At 42.0% G+C, this 17,834-nt stretch overlaps 3 protein-coding genes across 7 annotated transcripts in view; 1 reads left to right on the top strand and 2 right to left on the bottom strand.

Moving 5' to 3' along the window:
• Positions 1–612: 612 nt before the first annotated feature.
• SRSF10 (serine and arginine rich splicing factor 10) lies at positions 613–11,245 on the bottom strand. Of its 2 annotated transcripts, XM_068994438.1 has the most exons (7): positions 11,022–11,245; positions 8,884–8,990; positions 7,060–7,161; positions 5,496–5,658; positions 5,149–5,202; positions 4,876–4,977; positions 613–1,830 (listed from the first exon to the last, which is right to left on the bottom strand). In XM_068994438.1, exons 1-7 carry the CDS (start codon positions 11,084–11,086, stop codon positions 1,812–1,814), a joined length of 612 nt encoding a protein of 203 aa, XP_068850539.1. In that variant the 5' UTR covers positions 11,087–11,245; the 3' UTR covers positions 613–1,811. The 2 variants fall into 2 exon arrangements, with proteins under 2 accessions (XP_068850539.1, XP_068850538.1); XM_068994437.1 differs by lacking the exons at positions 8,884–8,990; positions 11,022–11,245 and adding an exon at positions 8,015–8,849 and having other exon boundaries at positions 613–4,977; positions 7,060–7,181.
• A 132-nt stretch (positions 11,246–11,377) lies between these two features.
• Positions 11,378–17,834, top strand: part of GRHL3 (grainyhead like transcription factor 3) — a 116,904-nt gene continuing 110,447 nt past the window's right edge. For 3 of the 4 annotated variants that reach the window (XM_068994409.1, XM_068994410.1, XM_068994411.1), the window contains exons 1-3: positions 11,378–11,613; positions 13,369–13,491; positions 13,701–13,824. The gene's annotated coding sequence lies outside the window, so the exon portion shown is untranslated. The remainder of the gene's footprint in view (positions 11,614–13,368; positions 13,492–13,700; positions 13,825–17,834) is intronic. The other variant, XM_068994412.1, reaches the window with a different exon arrangement.
• On the bottom strand, positions 14,949–16,849 carry LOC138098134 (fatty acid-binding protein, liver-like). The gene is made up of 4 exons (XM_068994415.1): positions 16,743–16,849; positions 15,694–15,866; positions 15,339–15,428; positions 14,949–15,059 (listed from the first exon to the last, which is right to left on the bottom strand). Exons 1-4 carry the CDS (start codon positions 16,807–16,809, stop codon positions 15,009–15,011), a joined length of 381 nt encoding a protein of 126 aa, XP_068850516.1. The 5' UTR covers positions 16,810–16,849; the 3' UTR covers positions 14,949–15,008.

A 17,834-nucleotide genomic window follows, 5' to 3' on the forward strand; every position in this document is an offset into this window, starting at 1 on the left:
TGATCCCACAGGAGGAACAGCTGGATTGTGAGAACAGGAGCAGCCAGGGTTCTTTCAAAATACAAGGATTACTAAAAACAAGTGCTTTAATTTGAACAGGCCTTTGCAGATTGTGAAATGTTCGGAGGTGTCTTTCTGTACATTCCAAATGCAGTGGCAGCTGAGCTGAATGTTTACAAAATTATTGCTCCAAATCACATGGAATTGGCAGTCTCTAAACTTGTGTTGTGACCTGGACTCCCACCAGAGTCTGAGCTGTATCCCAGTTAATAATCTGTTCTTCAAATTGTCAATTACTGATGATGTTTGTACAAATTGGAAACAAAACATTTAAATAAACTTTTTTTTTTTTTACCCCCTAAAAGCATCTCTTTGTTTTCAGATGGAAACGGAAAAGTGGGATGACCTCATTTTGGCAGCTCACTTCCCAAGGGAGGTTTCTTTAGCTGCAGCCTTCAGGCCTTTCCAGTGGTTTGGGAACACAGGGCTTGAGAATTAACACTAATTAAGTTCCTGACAAAACCAAAAGCTGGCGAGGCTGGGAGGCAGCGCTTGGGGCTCCGTCTCCCACAGACTACGGCTGGATTAATTAAGTCAGAAGGTGCTCTCAAGTTATAGTCAAAACTTGTACATTTTATTCCCAATTCACAGGGTTATTTGCACAGATGGAACACAAAACTCAAGAAGAAAGGATGTGGATGAATAAAACATCAGCATCTCCGATCAAACACACTACAGGGTACAGAGTCTTCCCTTCCTACAATAGTCTCAGCAGCAAGAGCATCGTAGACAAATATTATAGCAATGGACTACAGACTTTTTAAAGCAAGTTACAAGATAAATGGAGAAAACCAGCAATTCTTAATGGGTGATTATGTCCTAAAAATGTGTCAATTTTATCCCTTTGTACTTCAAAATGTTCATCTGCACCATCCCTGCCAAGGCCCAAGCAGCAGTGCTGTGCATGGCTCCACTGCCCTTCTCTGAGCACGCCCCGAGCTGTCACCCCAGACTCAACAGTCAGGAAAAAAAGCTCTGTCTGAGCAGAGCGCTCAAAATAACATTGAAACCAAACGATTCCACTTCGAATAAAACCATGATACTGTACATTAAACATCTTGATAAGACATAGAAAGGATAACATTGAGCTTTCAGAGACCAGGCTATCAGAGTCCCTAATTAAACACCCAGCTACTTAACCACTAAATTGAAGATTTTTAATTACCAGTTGGGTGCATGGACTTTAGGTGAAAAAGAAGTTCCAATAGAGCCTTCTATGACTGCTGACACCAATCGATTCGCTGCAGATATTTTGGAGCACAGCCATTACTTTCAGCAGAATTATATTTTTTTTACACACTACTTCAATTCTACAAATTTTGCAGGAATGACAAAATCTACTTTTACCACAGAAAAACGTAATTCCCACCATTCTTGAGACTCCAAAAGAAAGATGCCTAGACATGATCTTTTGTAGCCTGCAATGTTCTTGCATTCCAGCTGTGCATAACCTGCAGGAAGCTTGCACAAGACAGGCTCCTGCTTTTTTTAGGGCAGGACTGGGATACCTGCATCAAGGAAGGGAGATGTTATCTAGATGGGCTGTGGCTTGACTTGCATGAATGCATAAACATTCCCTGCCCTTTTGGCCACATCCTGCTAACTCGTCCCCAACTGAAAGGCCCACAGAACAGCTTCTTCACAATTTTTCCATGGGAGCAAGAACTAGGACAACATCTTTATTCATGCACTCTTGAAACATCGTGGGTTTGTGTTCGGCTTTTCTGGCTTGTTCATATACACAAGTCAAGTCAAAGTTTAGTCCTACCTCTGGGAGAGAAAGAAAGAACCATCAGAACTGGCAGACACTACATTATACTTGCAATGATCTGGCTTTTCAAAACAAAAATTAAACTGTGCTATACATAAATGCTGAGGCACACAATATAAGGACATGCTGACACAACAGTTAAGGAATTGTTACTGTTACTCTGCACTCTCCAATCAGCCCCCCCTGCCTGGGCACGGAGATTTCTCCTCCCTCCTCCCACCCTTCCAGCTCCGATTGCAGCTGGACCAGCACCACCATTAACCACAGCAATCCCTGCAGGTCCCTGACACAGTCACAGCCACGCTCTCCCCACCACTCGGGCACGAGCACCCCTTTGAAGCAGGATTTAGCCATGAAGACTATATCTATATATCTCTCTATATATAGATATAAAGCTGGAAATGGTGGGGGTTTCTGCTGTTAGAAGCAGAAATAATCACAGCTCAACTTATAAAGGGTGACAGTGGGTTTATCAATGCAATTACAGAGGATTTTTGTCTTTCAGGGCAGAACCTCCAGCTGGGCACACTACCAGTGCCAGGAGGCAGCTCCATCCCTGTTGCCACCTCCCACAGGACCACTGCTGGCACCAGTTTTGATATGGCAATTATAAATTGATATGGTGATACTGTACATTTGATTTTGTATGAACCCTCAGTTGTTGCTTTAAAGCAGTTTCATAACCTGGCTAGTAATATCTGAATTATAACCTATGGGGCAAGTCCATCCAGCAATAACTAAAGTTAATGGCAAAGAAAATTCAATATATTAGACTACAACTTATGCTTAGCATTCTCAGTTTGTCTTGTACCCTTTCAAAAATGTGAAGTGACATTTATTCAGACACTAAATGAAAAATTCCTGCCTTTACTGAAATACCATAGTAAGGATTTTACTCCATAAGGGATGCATAGCTCTACTCCTAACCATGCTCTGGAGTCAAATTCTAAAGCTACAATAATTCCAGTGGATCAGTATTTCCTTCATTTTTTTATTACAGCATGTTTGCTAAATTTACAGCAAGCAGAAAATAAGCTGGGTCTTTAGTTATTTTGATCAAAACATCGATGTTTTAAAGGTAGTACACAATATTTGTTAAAAAGAACATATAAAAATACCTTTTTAGAAGCCTCTATAAGAAAGGAAATACAAAGTTTAATCCCACAACTTTCCTCTGCTAGAGCTGCACGCTACTGCTACAGTTTTAAATAGACTTTTTGCTGTTTTTAAACTATACATCCAGGAAAGTCTACAAAATTAAAGGAACGTGCATATAAATGATTGCATAGCAGAACATGAACATTAACTGCAAACAGTAAAGAAAAAGTTAGAAATACTATCAAATGTACAAAGGTTCTAGGATCAACCCCTAAGCACGTTCCGCTGACCATATCCCAAAGCCATCTGCGCTTCTTTAAAGGCCCTGCTGAAACACTGAACCCCAACCCTAAAACATTTCTCTAAAAAGGAACTTCTGGAAATCAATGTCTTTATATGCTACAGACATCAGACAGTGAGGAACACTTAAGTGTTTGATGGTGGCTTTTGAAAGTAAAGAGGAAAAAAAACAATGCCAAAAGCCATTTTCATGACAAAGGATCTTGCCTTCTAGAGAAACACTGGTAAGATTACACACTGGGTTTGTTATTTTTCACATTCAGTTTTCTAAATATACTGTATTAGTGATAAACTACATAACTAGAGATGCAGCTCTTGTTCATATCCAACTTCAAACATTTGTTCTGAAGGAAAACGAAATCTTGTAACCAAACCACTATCCATTCTGAGGAAGGAGTGATTCAGACTTGCTTGACCAACTGCTTTTTTGCTGTGTAAAAAGCAAGCCTGGTAACCCAGGGAGATGGCTACGGTTTGATACCTATGAATACACCAACTAACCACAGGAGTCATTGGCATAAAAGTTTAGTTCTTATATACTGTACACACACAACTCGAAACAATCTACTTGTATCTAACAGCAGGAAAACTAAGCAACTTTATGGTTAACTGCTCACTAAAATTTAGAATAGATACAAAAAACTGCATAAAATGTACACACAACCTAATATTTAGTTGCTCTGCCGTTTGCTGAAATCTGAATTTAGATTTTCCATTTCAAGGTGGGTTTTGCCCTCACACCTTCAGCACTAGCAGCCAGGGCAGAGGCAGTGAAGCCTCGACACTGCACAGTCTCTGAGCAAGCTTCAAGACCAACTCTCTCCCCATGTCGTACATGCAAGGTCAGTACCATCTCTCCAGAGAGCAGGGTAAAGAGAAATCTCCCAAATTTCTCTCCACAGAGCTCCACCTGCCAACCTGCTGGTGGGCACGGAGAACACTGAAACCTGCCCTGGAGCCATGGAAACAAACTGCCAGTCTGATTTCCCAGCAGCCAGTGTTGCACTACAGCTGTCCAGTTTTCCTTTTTTCTCACAAAGTTTAGCGTTGAAGAACCAGTTAAACAGCTGGTTGAACTGTCCAGCACAAACTGGTACCAATTTCTCTATGGGTGTGACATTTGTAAAAGGACAATGTTGCAAGTTACGGTCAATCAAGTCATCACCAAATATCTAAGCATTAAAAATGCAAATCTTTACAAAAATATACATAGAGACACCACAACCAAATCAGTAGCTGCCCATGACATTTAACCAAGTGGACAATCTCTCTCCCTCTCTCTCTCTGTGGCTTCTCAACACTGTTGTAATTTTAACCATTGTCGGCTACAGGGAAAACTGACAAAGAAAATATTTTTTAGCACTGTTGCAACATCATATTCCTGATAATTTAAGTAAACTGAACTGTGTGTAAATGAATCTTACATGCCTAAACCAACATGGATACACTGTTAGTGGCCACTGGACTTGGGACTAGTCCAAGACCTCGATCTGGATTTTGACCTAGATCTAGAATGTGATCTTGACTGTGATTTGGATCTAGCTGGTTCTTTTTTTCTCGACTCCTTCTCATATCTTGAGCTGGACTTATAGTGTGTTTTAGAATCTGTTTTAGAGGTGCCTCTAGATTTGGTGTGAGATGCAGACCTAGACCGTGATTTAGCCTTCATTTCTTTCTTGGGCTGTGACTTGGATCGTGATCTTGAATTGGACTTAGATCTTGAAAAAGATCGATTGCGGTGTTTGAACCTATCAGAATAAAGGGGAGAGAGGAGATTTGAATGTAAAAACACTATTCTTAGACATCTAGTACATTAAAAATTGTTTACCGTTTTTGCAGGAGAAACTTTTTTTTAAACCTATAGTTAAAGGAATACAGTGATCTAGTTTGCAATTCAAAGGGTGTAAAAAGTGTTTTACCTATCATTGTCCGAATGGCTTCTGCTACGACGAGGTCTTCCAGTAGGTCTACTGCTAAAAAGGTACATCAGAAAGAGTAAACGGTGACAAATCCCTATGTAAATGTACAAACACTTAATACATTATCTTTTCAAGCTGTGCATTTGCTTTCAGTTATTCTCCAATGCAACACAGAATCGTTTCATTCACTACTCCTGATCAGATGCAGCATGCAAGGTACGCAACTCCCAGCGGTTACTCCCACGATAGAAAAAAAAAAAAAGATTATTCAAAACTGTAACAATTAAATAGTCGGCGTGGTGTCTCTGTGCTGTGCAGTTGAGGCCAACCCCACACACTACACTTACTTTCTGGGACTATAGGATCTTCTATAGCTGTAATCAAAGGAGCGACTCCTCGACCGTCTCCGCTCGTAACTGCGACTCCGAGACCGCCTGTATCTGTCATAGTCATCGTAACGAGAGGAACTGTACAGGTTTCTCCCTTCCTTGGCTTTCATTTGGTTTGGTGCTGTAAAAATAGCAATATTTGCAGGTGAAAAAGATGCCCTACTTTTCCCCCTCAAGGTCTAAGCCATGGATTTGGTGCTGAGCAGAAAGGCTCACTCATGATTTGATGTTTATGAAGGGACAGGTGAGAGGCTGCTCTGTGCCACTTGTTTTGTGCTGCTTTAGCCACTGGACGCAAATTAATGTAGCCTTGGGGGCATTATAAATCTAGGAAGCAAAACAAACAAAAAAATCCCCTCAAAACCAGTCAGAAAGGACTAATGCTCCATAAAACCAGAACATAGAGCTGGCCAAAGTGATTTCAGGCCAGCTGGAAACTGGTACGACAGGTCAGACCCATGACTGACACATTCTGACATTCCTGAATTTACCCAATGAGTGAAAGCTAATTGAACACTTTTTCCTGACTGCACAGCACCATCACCACATCTGATCCACAGCTGTCTTTAATGATTAAAGGCCCATCTTACACAAAGGCTTCAGTGGATGCCACACAAAGAGAAGTCTGATTCCAAAAGGAACCCCCCATTAAAACAATTCACTTTTACGCTGCAGCTTAAAGTAATTAAAAATGAATGAACCTATTAGTCTTCCACAATATTTCCTCTATCCTTTCTCTGTATCAAATTCAACCCCAAAGAACATGCTCTGAAGTATTTTAAACAGACTACGCTGCAACAAACACCCTCTGTACTAAATGGCTTCAATTTTTATGTTTTAAGTGCTGCTTGCAACACACTAAGGTGGATTTAGTTAATTTTGTTCAGAAACTTATTAGAAATTCCAATGTTTATATACAGGGCAGAAACTTGTCCTTCGGAGTGCAGAATTTCCATTGACTCCATTAAAGTTAATTGTGAGTACTTGAGGGAAAACTGGACAGTCAGGTTGTTCCTCTGAGAGCTGTAACTGAAGACCTTTAAGGCACTTTTATTTGCAGGCATCACATGATGTTCTGGTTTAGACCAACAGGTTTGTACCAGGTTTACAAATCTGTATCTCCCTGCAAATTAAGACTATGCACACAAATAACAGATTTCAAAGACCTAAGTTCTCTTTCCAATTATCTGTTCAGAAAATACAAATTCTGCTCCACCTTGAATTGGGATACCTTGAAATTGACTTTTATCCTGAAGCCAAATGAAAATGAAGACATTACCTCAATCCTGGAAATCAAACAGAGCTGCACAGAAAGCTCCAAAGAATGACTGCGGTGACTGTCGTACTTAGTTATCCATTTATAATTAAAACGAGTCATTAACAGTTACTGGATAAAAGGCAGAACATCCACATGCTATTTATATAAAATAAGAACATATCACAACAATTAGCACCACGTGCAGCGCTGTGTGGTGCTGAAATTCAGGCTAAATTCAGGGTGTGATGAAATTCAGGCACTTACTCTTGCGATCCCCCTGTGCAAACTGGATTTCTATTTGCCGACCACAAATCCACTTTCGATCCAAATTATGGAGAGCATCTTCTGCATCACGGACATCTTCAAATGTGGGGAGTGTTAAGGTACTTGGGAATTTGAGCAGTTTAACAGATTTGGTATTTAAAATAAAAATGAAAATTTTCAAGTTATTTTCTCATTTTACAGTCATGTTTGCTTTTTAAGTTCTTTTGTCATGCTACGCTACACACTATGGAATTTTTTTTTAAATTAACCACCAGCTATCTCAGAATTCCTGTAATAAAATTAAAATATTGTAATATGACCATGAATTTATCCATCAGCAAGCAGTTGCTATGTGATACTCTTAATTATTTTCTTCTCCCACTTGTACTTATGCAAAGAAAACAGAGGTATCCTTTCAAAATACACTTATTAATGGTCATTTAGTTCTCTCCACTGCATTGAGTTTATTAAAATTAAGCCCTAGTTCTTAAATTATGTTGGATGTACCAACAGTAAATATTAACTATTAACTTTAGAATTATAATAAAGCTTTCCTTTTTTTTTTTTTAACAACTGATTTTAAGTTTAACTTATGCCATGTCACAGCCCTGTCTGCAGAGCTTCCCCAGCGAGAGAGAAGAGCAGACACTGCGAGCCCTGCACTGGCACTCAGGGCCAAGGCACAGTGACAGACATTCATTTTAATGCTGGAATTTACACCCCTACTTCCAGCTTCTGGGACCCAAAAACATGAGCTGCCTTTCCCCTCCAGACCACTCATTTCTCAGCAGCAGCATCTCTGCAGGAGAGAAACTTCCACGTTGCAGCATCTCCCTCAAAACCCCAGACCGAATGTGATTTCATTCAGACCACAGTTACAGTAGCACTCACAAGAGAAATATTACAGGTTTTGTCAATGGACTAAACCAGAATAATTCATCAAATTACTGCTTACATGACAGACAGAAGAAAAACTGTTATTCTGTAGGATACATCAGGTATGACTCCTTTAATCTTGGCCACCATTCAACTTCATCTTGACCTTTAACTCTTTAAGTGCTTGTCAGAAGGACTTGTCATGAGATGCTTGGCCAAAAATGACAGATGGCTTTATCTTTTACTTTGAAAAACAACCTTTTCCCCCTTTTGTAGATAAAGCGAAGCTTTGTCTCCCATTATGGCTTGTCCTTCTTCCAGCTTTTCTTTATTTTTTCTTTTCCCAAACTCTCCCTTCTCTTCAAGCCTGATCCTTAAGAGGTCTTTGGCTTGTCTACTTGCCTTAATTGTTGAACTCTACTCTAAAGGTTCTTTCATGCTTTCTCTTTGGGGTCGCCATTACTGTACAGCTTTACATTCTGAGGCAACAACAGAGGACAGCAAATTAGGGGACAATATTAAAGAAAGAAGTTCACCTCATTTTTTACACAATCTGATTTTGATCAAGTGATTCCAGTTTCCATTTGTTAAATTAACAATGAATAGCAGCCACATTTTGCTAAGCACAACTTTACTTACACACCAGTGATAATAAAAACGTGCTAGACAATTTTGAGTCAGTGATAAATTTTCATTTAAATCATAGAGTATTAATTTCAGTGACATAAGCAAGCCTTTATATTATTGGACTTAAGTTTTGCAAAAAAGGCAAAGAACAATTGAGAGAAGTTAATCTTCAAAAATAACGAAACACCACGACATAAGTAAGACACTTATTAGATACAACACAAAAGTAAACTGCTTTTTCATTTAGATTGGTTACCTCTTACACAAACTTGAATTTCAAACTTCAACACCCCTCACTAATGAGCCATCTGAAGAAAGGATATTGAACATAGGCAAATCCTCTGGGACGGCGAGTGTAGAAGTCAAGTGGAACGTAAACATCAACTATAGGCCCATAACGACCAAACTCACGGCGCAAGTCTTCAGACCTGGAACACCACAAACACCTGATATGGCTTTTTCACTGGTTAAGGTGTTAGAAAACGTCCACCAAAATAAAATAAAACAACAAAACCAAGTCAAATCCACAATTAATATGACCACCCCCCGTTTTTGGAAGCATTTGGGGGAGGATGAAAGTAGCAAAGCACTTTTTGGGGAAAGAAGTGTTTGGGCAGTTCACTGTTGGCAGCACACGGAGCTTTTCTGAAACACTCAAGACTCAGGATGCTCAAGATACACCCTGGCAGTTTGAAACAAGCCTTCAGCATCACTCTAGCACAAAAATGTAAACTGAGAAGTGATACACATCAGTTCATTCAATGCAGCCAAGGTTGGCAGAAAGTGAAAGAAAGGGTTGTTAAGAATTATTATTGTTATTATTATTCAAGTACCTCATGTAACTCGACAGTCATTTTGCAACATGCAAACATCCATTATGAGATCCAAATAAACACTGTGAGAACAAACCAGTCACCCAAACCCATTTCCATAGAATAATCAATACTTACAACCACATCAAATAGAACAGATCTCGAGTGAGCAGCCACTCATGCCCTCGGGATAGTTTTTCCAAAGAGTTGGCTTTAGGGAGCTGAGACAAAACTGTTCAGCTGCAACTACCCCTGACCAACACCCTGTCCTCAACAGAGCTTTCTTACTCACATCAGCTCCTCATATTCGTTTTTGTGACATTTGAGGACAAAAACCTGCATGTGAAGATTGATGTAACACCACATCTAGGCGGTATGTAAGAGTCACTACTGTTTTTTATATTTTTACATTTCTCTGGCATCAGTGGGGAAACAAATCTCCACACAGCCAGTGCTGGCAAAAGGGAACTACAACCAGCATGGAGATCCCACAATGAAACCACCTCCAAGAGCCCTTTAAGGTGAAGCTTCAACAGGATCCACATTATTGTAAAGAATTTGGAAGTGATCGTCCTCAGCTGTTCTTAGAGTAAAATTAATTATTGGAAAGATGAAAAAATTAATGGAAAAAATATAAAAGTTTAATTTGAAGTTATTTATCACAATGCTCCTAATCCATTCCATTGTGCCCACACTACTGCTGCTTGCTGAACAACTTTGGTCCAAGCAGCCCAGGAAGAGTTGGAAAACTTACATTTAAAAGGACTAGACCTTACAGGGATCTCCGTACAAATTCTACACACAAATAACAACAGGGGAGTGCTCTGACAAACGCATCCTGTGCCAACAATGCTCAGTTAGTGTTCCACAGCTGATAACAAACCAGAGGTGCTTGTTAACCACTAAAGGTGTTCGTCACTAAACTGCCGTAAGCGAAATGAGGAAAACCAGCAGTTCACTAAAAACATATAAAGAATAAATAAGAACCTGTGCAATACTCCGTTTTTGCTCTTTTAACTCCCTATGAGGAGCTCTCTCACCGCACACGTTCAGTCCTTACGGGCTCTCGGTACAACACGGTTATAACGGAGAACAAGCATCGCTTCCCCCGACTCCGTACTGAGCGTCCTGAGAGGCCCCAGCACACAACAATTACCGCACGAACATTCCACCTGAACTGGCAGCAGCTCCCGCACTAACGGGACCGGCTACGCCAGGAATTTTGGGCACGAATGCTCTATTTTCTCCCATCGAGCAGCAATACTGCATTTCCCAAGGAGCATTCCAAACTCCAGCGGCTGTCCAGCATCGCCCCGGGCACACATCCCGCCCGGATCTCCCGCTGGACACACTCAAAGGCGGCTGCGGGGAGTTTCACTTTGTTGCGGCCCAGCTTTGTTCTTTCTGGACGCTGTTTGGAAACGGATCCGCGTGGAGAGGCGGGGAACGAGCAACATCGCGAGGAGCGGGGGAAAATGGAAGGCAGGGCAAGGATAAGGGAGAGAGGAGAGAGGGAGAAGGCAAAGCGGAGGAAGAGAGCACGCCGGGCTCGCCCTCTTCCCTCCCTCGGCTGCGGGGGGACCCCCGCGTCCGCGGCCTAGCGAGCCCGCCAAAGCCTGCGCGAGCCCCCGCTCCGCCCCCACTCACCGGGTGTCGTCGGCCACGTTCCGCACGAAGAGCGAGGTGTTGGGGGGCCGCAGGTAGCGGGACATGGCGGCGGCGCTGGGAAAGAAGGAAGGAAGGAGGGAGGGAAGGAAGGAGGGAGGGAAGGAGCGAGCGCGGCCCGGGCGCGGCGGGAGCGGCTGAGGCGACCCTGGGGGAGCTGCACCGCCCGCCCGCGCGCCGCCTCTCGCGAGACTTCCCGCGGGGCTTCCGGCGAGAGCGAAACGCGGCGCCAAAACCCTGCCCCGGCTCGGCAGCGCGCATGCGCCCCGGCCCCGCGCGGGAGCGCCCGAGCCCTCCGGCGCGCGCCGCGCACGCGCGCTGCTCCCCGCCCGCGGCCGCGGGGCCTCGCTTTTCCCGCCGAAAGAGAGGGGCGGGGAGCGCGCGCGGGGCAAGATGGCGGCCGCGCCCCCGCCGTGAGGGGACGGCGCGCTCCTGCTTCGCGCAGCCGCCTCAGGCCGCCCTGGCTCCCTCCTGTACCCTCCTGCACGGCCAACTGACACGGCCTCCGGCTATACCGGCCTTCCTGAGGCTCAGGGGATCGCTGTCGTGTGGCCTTGTTGTTGCAAAATGCGGAGTATGTAGAAATTTTATTGAGAAACTATGTTCTTTGATGTTTGGCGTTTTTCTGCTTTCAAGCCTAATCAACAAGAAGGGAGATGTATAACCCGTGAAACAGTAGCCAACAAGCTCTAAGTGATGTCCCTGTGTTAGAAAAACATTGTTGATAGAATTGCCTTGTTAAGGTTTAGGGCTGGACACGCTTTGATGATCTCAGATCTAGGGGGAGGTTAACAAAAAAAAAGTATGCCCACTGGTAAAGGACGCAAAGAATGCAGAATTTATGGGCCATCTGGCAAGGACTCCCAAGATAAGGAAGAAACTAATAAATCCAACTCAGCAACTGTGCTGGAATGATCTCCAACTGGGTAACATGTAATTTTACATTTTACATCTGCAGGGGCAGGTCATGACCACCAACCCACAGACCACTGACCCAAAAAGAGAGAAAGACTGAGAACGGGACTAATTAGCATGAGAAACAACAGAATCATTAACCAAGAGAGGCTAGAATACTAATTCAGAAGAGAACTATGTAACCTGTAGCCAAGGAACACGAATTCCTTTGTTTGCTAACGTGTAAATCGTAATAAATTTTGATAGTTGGTGTGCTCGGTTTGTGGGATCCCACAGGGCCCCCAGCTGTGCAACTCTGAAATAAATGACCAGTGTCTCTCTGCAGTGTGTAACTATTGTTGCACACGGAGTAATTATTCCAATTTTTGTGGAGAACACCGTTACCCATGTTGAGCCCCAGCAGTTTTCTTCACACTGTTTGCACAGGACCAACCCTTTCCATTAAAGCCATTTGTGTGATGAAAACAATGCAGTTGGTGGGTGGAGAGGTTATTTCTTACCACAGTCATGTGTGACTCACATAAAGGTGGGTAAGAGGCAGATCTGGGACCCATGAAGAGTTCCATGAAAGGTGTCTGCATTTTCATGTGAGGGGTTTTCAGCAGACTCCTGCAGGGACAGAAAGACTTGGAGCTGATGCAGCCCTGGTGTCTGCCACCAGTGTATTTTCATATTTATTTTTAATATTCATGAATGAAAACGGGTGGGAGGACATTGCTGTTCATATCTTGGCAATCTCACACTAAGAATCGCCTGATTTTTGCAGGTTTTGAATGACAGATGATTCAAGTTTGAATGAAGTTCAGTCACTAACACAGGAGATGTGCAGCCATGTACACTTCCAAAAAAAAGGAATTTCTGTGGTTGCATGTTCAGTGGTCTGTGTGCAGGACTCAGCAGAGAAGGGATTGGGGTCTCTGACCATGTTCTTTGAATTTAATATTTACAGTTAGCATTTTTCTGTATGCATGCAGCAGGTTGAGTTGTTACCTTGTGCGATATAAACACAGATCTGCTTAAACAGATCATTAAAAGAACACAAAAAACAAGTGAAGAAAGCACATTAGAGACTGGAGTTGTGGTGGGAGTGCTTGGCACAAAGAAAAAAGAAAAAAAAAAATTAGTTTGTGGACATTCTGAAAACAGTGGATTTACCAAAGAGTGGACTTTGGTGGTGGATAGAAATCCACCCTGCCAGGATTACCCTTTCAGAGCTTGTCAGATTGGGAATCGAAGCTTTGAACAAGATCCAAATTAGATTATTAATATTCCAATAGAGTCCTTCACAGAAAAATTCACTTGTTTTTGTGGAATAGTGGATCCAGAGCTATCATCCCAACGTGCTACACCATCTAGGAATGCTAACTCCTTCGGGCCATGGGACAGGGATCTCAGTCTTGTCAAAATCCTTCAGGTTTGACTGCGTATTTCACCTCAATCTGGGATGCCCTGTGGCAGAAGGATACTGCCAGAAGGATGGGAAAGATTGGCACCACTGTTGGAAACATGAAACCACTGCAGTTGTGAAGAAAGCCAGGTGAAGTGTTCTTTTAAGAATTTTTTAGAATTTTAGCCATTAAAATGGTTTAGCATGAGTTTAAGTTCTAAATAAGAATCCTGTGCTTTTAGTGGGTAGTATCTACAACAATAATTTTGTAACAGGCTTTAAATGAGTAATGAATGGTCTCTGCCTTGGTTTAGAAGTAAACCTGAACTGTCGTGCCTCTTCCATCCTCCAATTTGCAGGTACAGCATTTGATCGTTGAAGACCTGCAGCATTCTGTGAACTCCCTGCTGGAAAACCACATCATGTGTTTGGTTTCAGGGTGTATTTGCAGCAGTTACCCAGCAACTTCCAGAGAGAAGGGTGGTGAGTTCTTGGCTGGCTTTTTGCAGCACCAGTGCTTTAAAGCAGCCTCCTCCTCCTCCCTGCGTTTTACCATCCCCGATTTCTGTGTGGTTGATCTTATTTCTGTGTAACTCACATGGAATTTAATTCTGGCTGCAGGAGTGTGCTTGGCATTAGAGCTGCTTGGGAGGCAAAATGAACACAATGATCCTTTATGCCAGTGAAACTCCCCCTGAGAACAGCCTTATCCCAGAATAAGAACACACTTCCCAAATTGCTTGTATCACACTGTAAGTGTTATTAACTAAAACACGACCTCTCCCTTCACAAACTGCTCTTCTAGCATGGGGAGATGTAAACTCAGCACTCTTCACTGGGATGAAACCTCTCCATGAGGATTTTAAATGGCATGATTAGTCCAGCAGCTTTGTTCATGGAGGTCTTGCATCCCAAACCAATTCTAACAAAGCTGACTTAATGACTTAAATAAGCATGAAATGGGGCTGCTGATATAATAGTAGGATCTAATCAGCAGAGAAATGGTTCTAGGCACAGCTCCTGTGTGTTGACACTTCAGTAGAGACACACAGTCTGACCAGTCTGGTTTGCTTGAGCTTCACAAACTTGGGCCATGACAAGATATTGGGAGTTAATTGCGAATTGGAAGAATGTTTCATTCCCTTTGCTTTTGTGGTGCCTCTTAACTGTACTTGTGTGTAATTCATTTTAAGGACAGCCATCCCTGTTGTTAATGACTGGTAAGTACTTCGTAGCTGCTAAAATACTGCTGTTTCTATTCCTGGGGCATGTGGTACAGATCAGCTCAACAAATGCCTGATTGTTCTCTGCTGGGGTTTGGTTAACGACTAAACTTTATTAGACACAGGAATTAAAGCTGAGTGTGTTCAGTCTGTGTGTAAGAAACCGAGAAGCATTTCCATAGCTTTTGGCTGCTCCCAAGGATTATTGCGGTGAACTGGAACAATGTGATTTATGTCCAGGTTGGGTTGTCTGGGAGGCAAATTTCTGTCACTGAGGACAGAAGGGAAAACAGTCTTGTAATATGGGGAAGTGCTGTGTGAAAGGAGAGCAGAAATAATCATTATTTCCTGTACTGTTTGTTCAGATAAAACAAAGATCACACCTTGTGGAAAGTGCACTTTATTTTAGGTATGTAAAGGTGTCACAAAGAAGGGGATCTGTCCTTAGATTTTCTTGCTTCTTCTGACAAGCGTCACTCCACCGTATGTTATAGTCTGTGGAAGACAAAAACACATTTAAACTTGAGGAAATCCATAGCTAAGTGGCAGAAGTGTCTGTAATTCATGTATAAATCCATCCTAGTCCACAAGAACAGACATTCACAGTACCTGCCTGTAAATATATGTACAACATTTGCATGGAGGAAAACTTGGAGCTGGCTGTGCTCCTTGAAGCAGTGTTTATCCACAGGGACACTTTGCAGACACTAAGAGCTAATCAACATTTTTTTCTTCAGCATTTTTCTGCAAGTGCCCTTATTTTCCAGCACTTACCTCCACCATTTCGTTTCCTTTAATTTCCTGCTCGTGAGAGAATTTGTCTGATTTGCACACCAGCTTCCCGCTGACCAAGTTCACAGTGCACTGTTGGAACATTTTAAAAATATTTTTAAAAATTTAGATTTTGGAATTCAACTTGAGTAAGTAGAGGACTAATATAAATTACACTGACGTTTCATAATGACAGCTGCTGATTTAAGCTGGAGAGCACAGCACCTGAGCAGGAGTTTTAGAGACACTTCTGTTTGTTGAAGTGATAGAAATGTTTGCAAAAGGAAAAGGTACAAACAAGGCACAAACTGAGGTTTAGGGATAAATAAAGAGATACCCCATTCTTGGATTGCTTTACCTTTAGCTTCCTGCCATCCATGGTGGTGATGTCAGCCTCTTTGCCAAGTGTAAACGAGTTAGTTACAGATTTGTTGGGTGTTTTGGATGTCACAACAAAGTCGTTGCCTTTTTGCTGTATTTCAACAACAGGCTTAATATCTTTGGCCAGTTTGATAGTGTCATCTGGCAACCCTGTAAAAAGAGGCAAAACAAGACTTTTTCTATTAGAGAAATAGCAAATTCTTCTCTCCAAAAAAGGCACAAAAGATCCAAACAAATACTGGAAGGTGATGTCCAAGTTAAAAACAAATGGTGTTTTGGATTCCTCACTTCTCTATGGGCTTTTTGCTCCATTCCTTCTGGTCTGGTTAGGTTTTGATATTATATTTGGTGATGTGTCAGATCATGCATTGTTTCTTTTCCTAAGGGCTGACCATTTTCAACTGGAACTGAATTTTATTCTCCTGAATATCTCTTTTATACTCTTAAAAACCCCAACGGGTTTGTTTTGTTGGCCAAGGTAAGTGCATATTTATTGATGTAGCACCTCCTAAACCTCACACATTGCACCTGATAATCACTTAGAGATTACTCACCAGCTATCACAGGTGCTAATCACTGAGATTACTGACTGTTTATCACACCTGATAATCACTAGACAGATTACTGACCACTAATCACACGTGTTAATCATTCCCAGATTACTGAGAGCACTGGTGCTGCAGGAAGGGCTTCTGGACCAATAATTGGGAAGCTGAATGCATCATTGACAGCTTGTTTCTACTTAAATATAGTTACAAAATTACAAGTCAGTCACCACCACTTCATTTCTAGTATGACTCTTCATTCTTGAAGAGCTGATCTAACATTAAAACAGGGGTTTGGGGGTTGTCTATAACCTTCCTACATCCATTTATACAATTTTCAGCTTCTTTTCACCTCCAAATTAGAGCGCACAGATTTAACCAAGCAGGGGAAGTTTGTCATAGAAATAAAAGGAAAAAACCCGTGGAAATACAGCAGGAAAAGCTGTGGTGCCATTGATTTGAGGGGGAAGCAGCCACTTACCCAGAGCCTTGAGAAAGGGCTCGAGGTTCTCCTGGGCGTAGATCTGCCAGGTGCCAGCGAACGCCATCGTGTGACAGAGTGAAGGCTCTCCCTGCTCATTGGGATGCTATTTATGGAAAGGGAAAGGCCAGCCCAAATTGTCAGATGGCTAATCATTAACTGGGAAGGAGCAATTATTAATCAGTTATTTGTTCTTCATGATCATAACCTCTCGTTCATGCTGCTCTTACCTTGAAAGTTGGGATGTTGCGTTTGTTGTGGGTTACTGACCTCGGGTAACTGTCCGTGGTTGTTGGAAAGTGTTGCAGTGCAGCTTCATTTGTTTGCTTTTTGTTCACGGCTTGTGTTTAACACATTTTCTGTGTCTTGAATGGAATTCTTCAGATAAAGTTGCATAATTTACAATAGATCGAGGTAATTAGTATTGTACTAATACTAATTACCTAATTATCTAAATACTAACTTTCTAATTATCACAATATTCTCTACTGGGGCACTTGAACCTTAAATGGTGGATAAAGAATGGATAAAATCCACAGCTATTTCTTCCAAAATTGTGGGCCTCCAATTGCTTGAGGACGGGGAAAATCATGTTGGAGTGGGACATCAGCAATGACTTTTTCCAGCAGATGTCAGTGATGGGCATCTAACTCTGAATTAAATTCAGTTTCTTATTACTTTTTAAAAAATAGAAGACAAAAGATAAAACATGGAACATTGCTTGGAGAGTGAATGCAGGAAGTAAATAGGATGTGTTATTTTTTCTTCTCACCCACTGCACCAGGAATTCCTCACTCATTCCAGCCCTTGAGTGATGTTCCTTGCTGTCTGTGCAGGCATGACTGTTGATTTTGGAAGACATTCATTAGATTATGTGTCTTCCAGTTAGATTGCTTAATTCAAATAGAGCCTGTATCCCAGGGGTGGGTGACCTTTCTAAGTTAACTTTTCATTCTATTTAAATAGAAACCCAGTGCTCAGCTTTTTCTTAATAACTCACAACTCTCATTTTTGGAAGGTAATTCTAAAGAAGATTCACACACAAAGAGCCAGATTTCGTAAATGGGATTGCATTTACCTGTGAGAATTCCT

This window comes from Aphelocoma coerulescens, chromosome 23 (assembly GCF_041296385.1).
Source record: "Aphelocoma coerulescens isolate FSJ_1873_10779 chromosome 23, UR_Acoe_1.0, whole genome shotgun sequence".
NCBI classification, from domain to species: domain Eukaryota; kingdom Metazoa; phylum Chordata; class Aves; order Passeriformes; family Corvidae; genus Aphelocoma; species Aphelocoma coerulescens.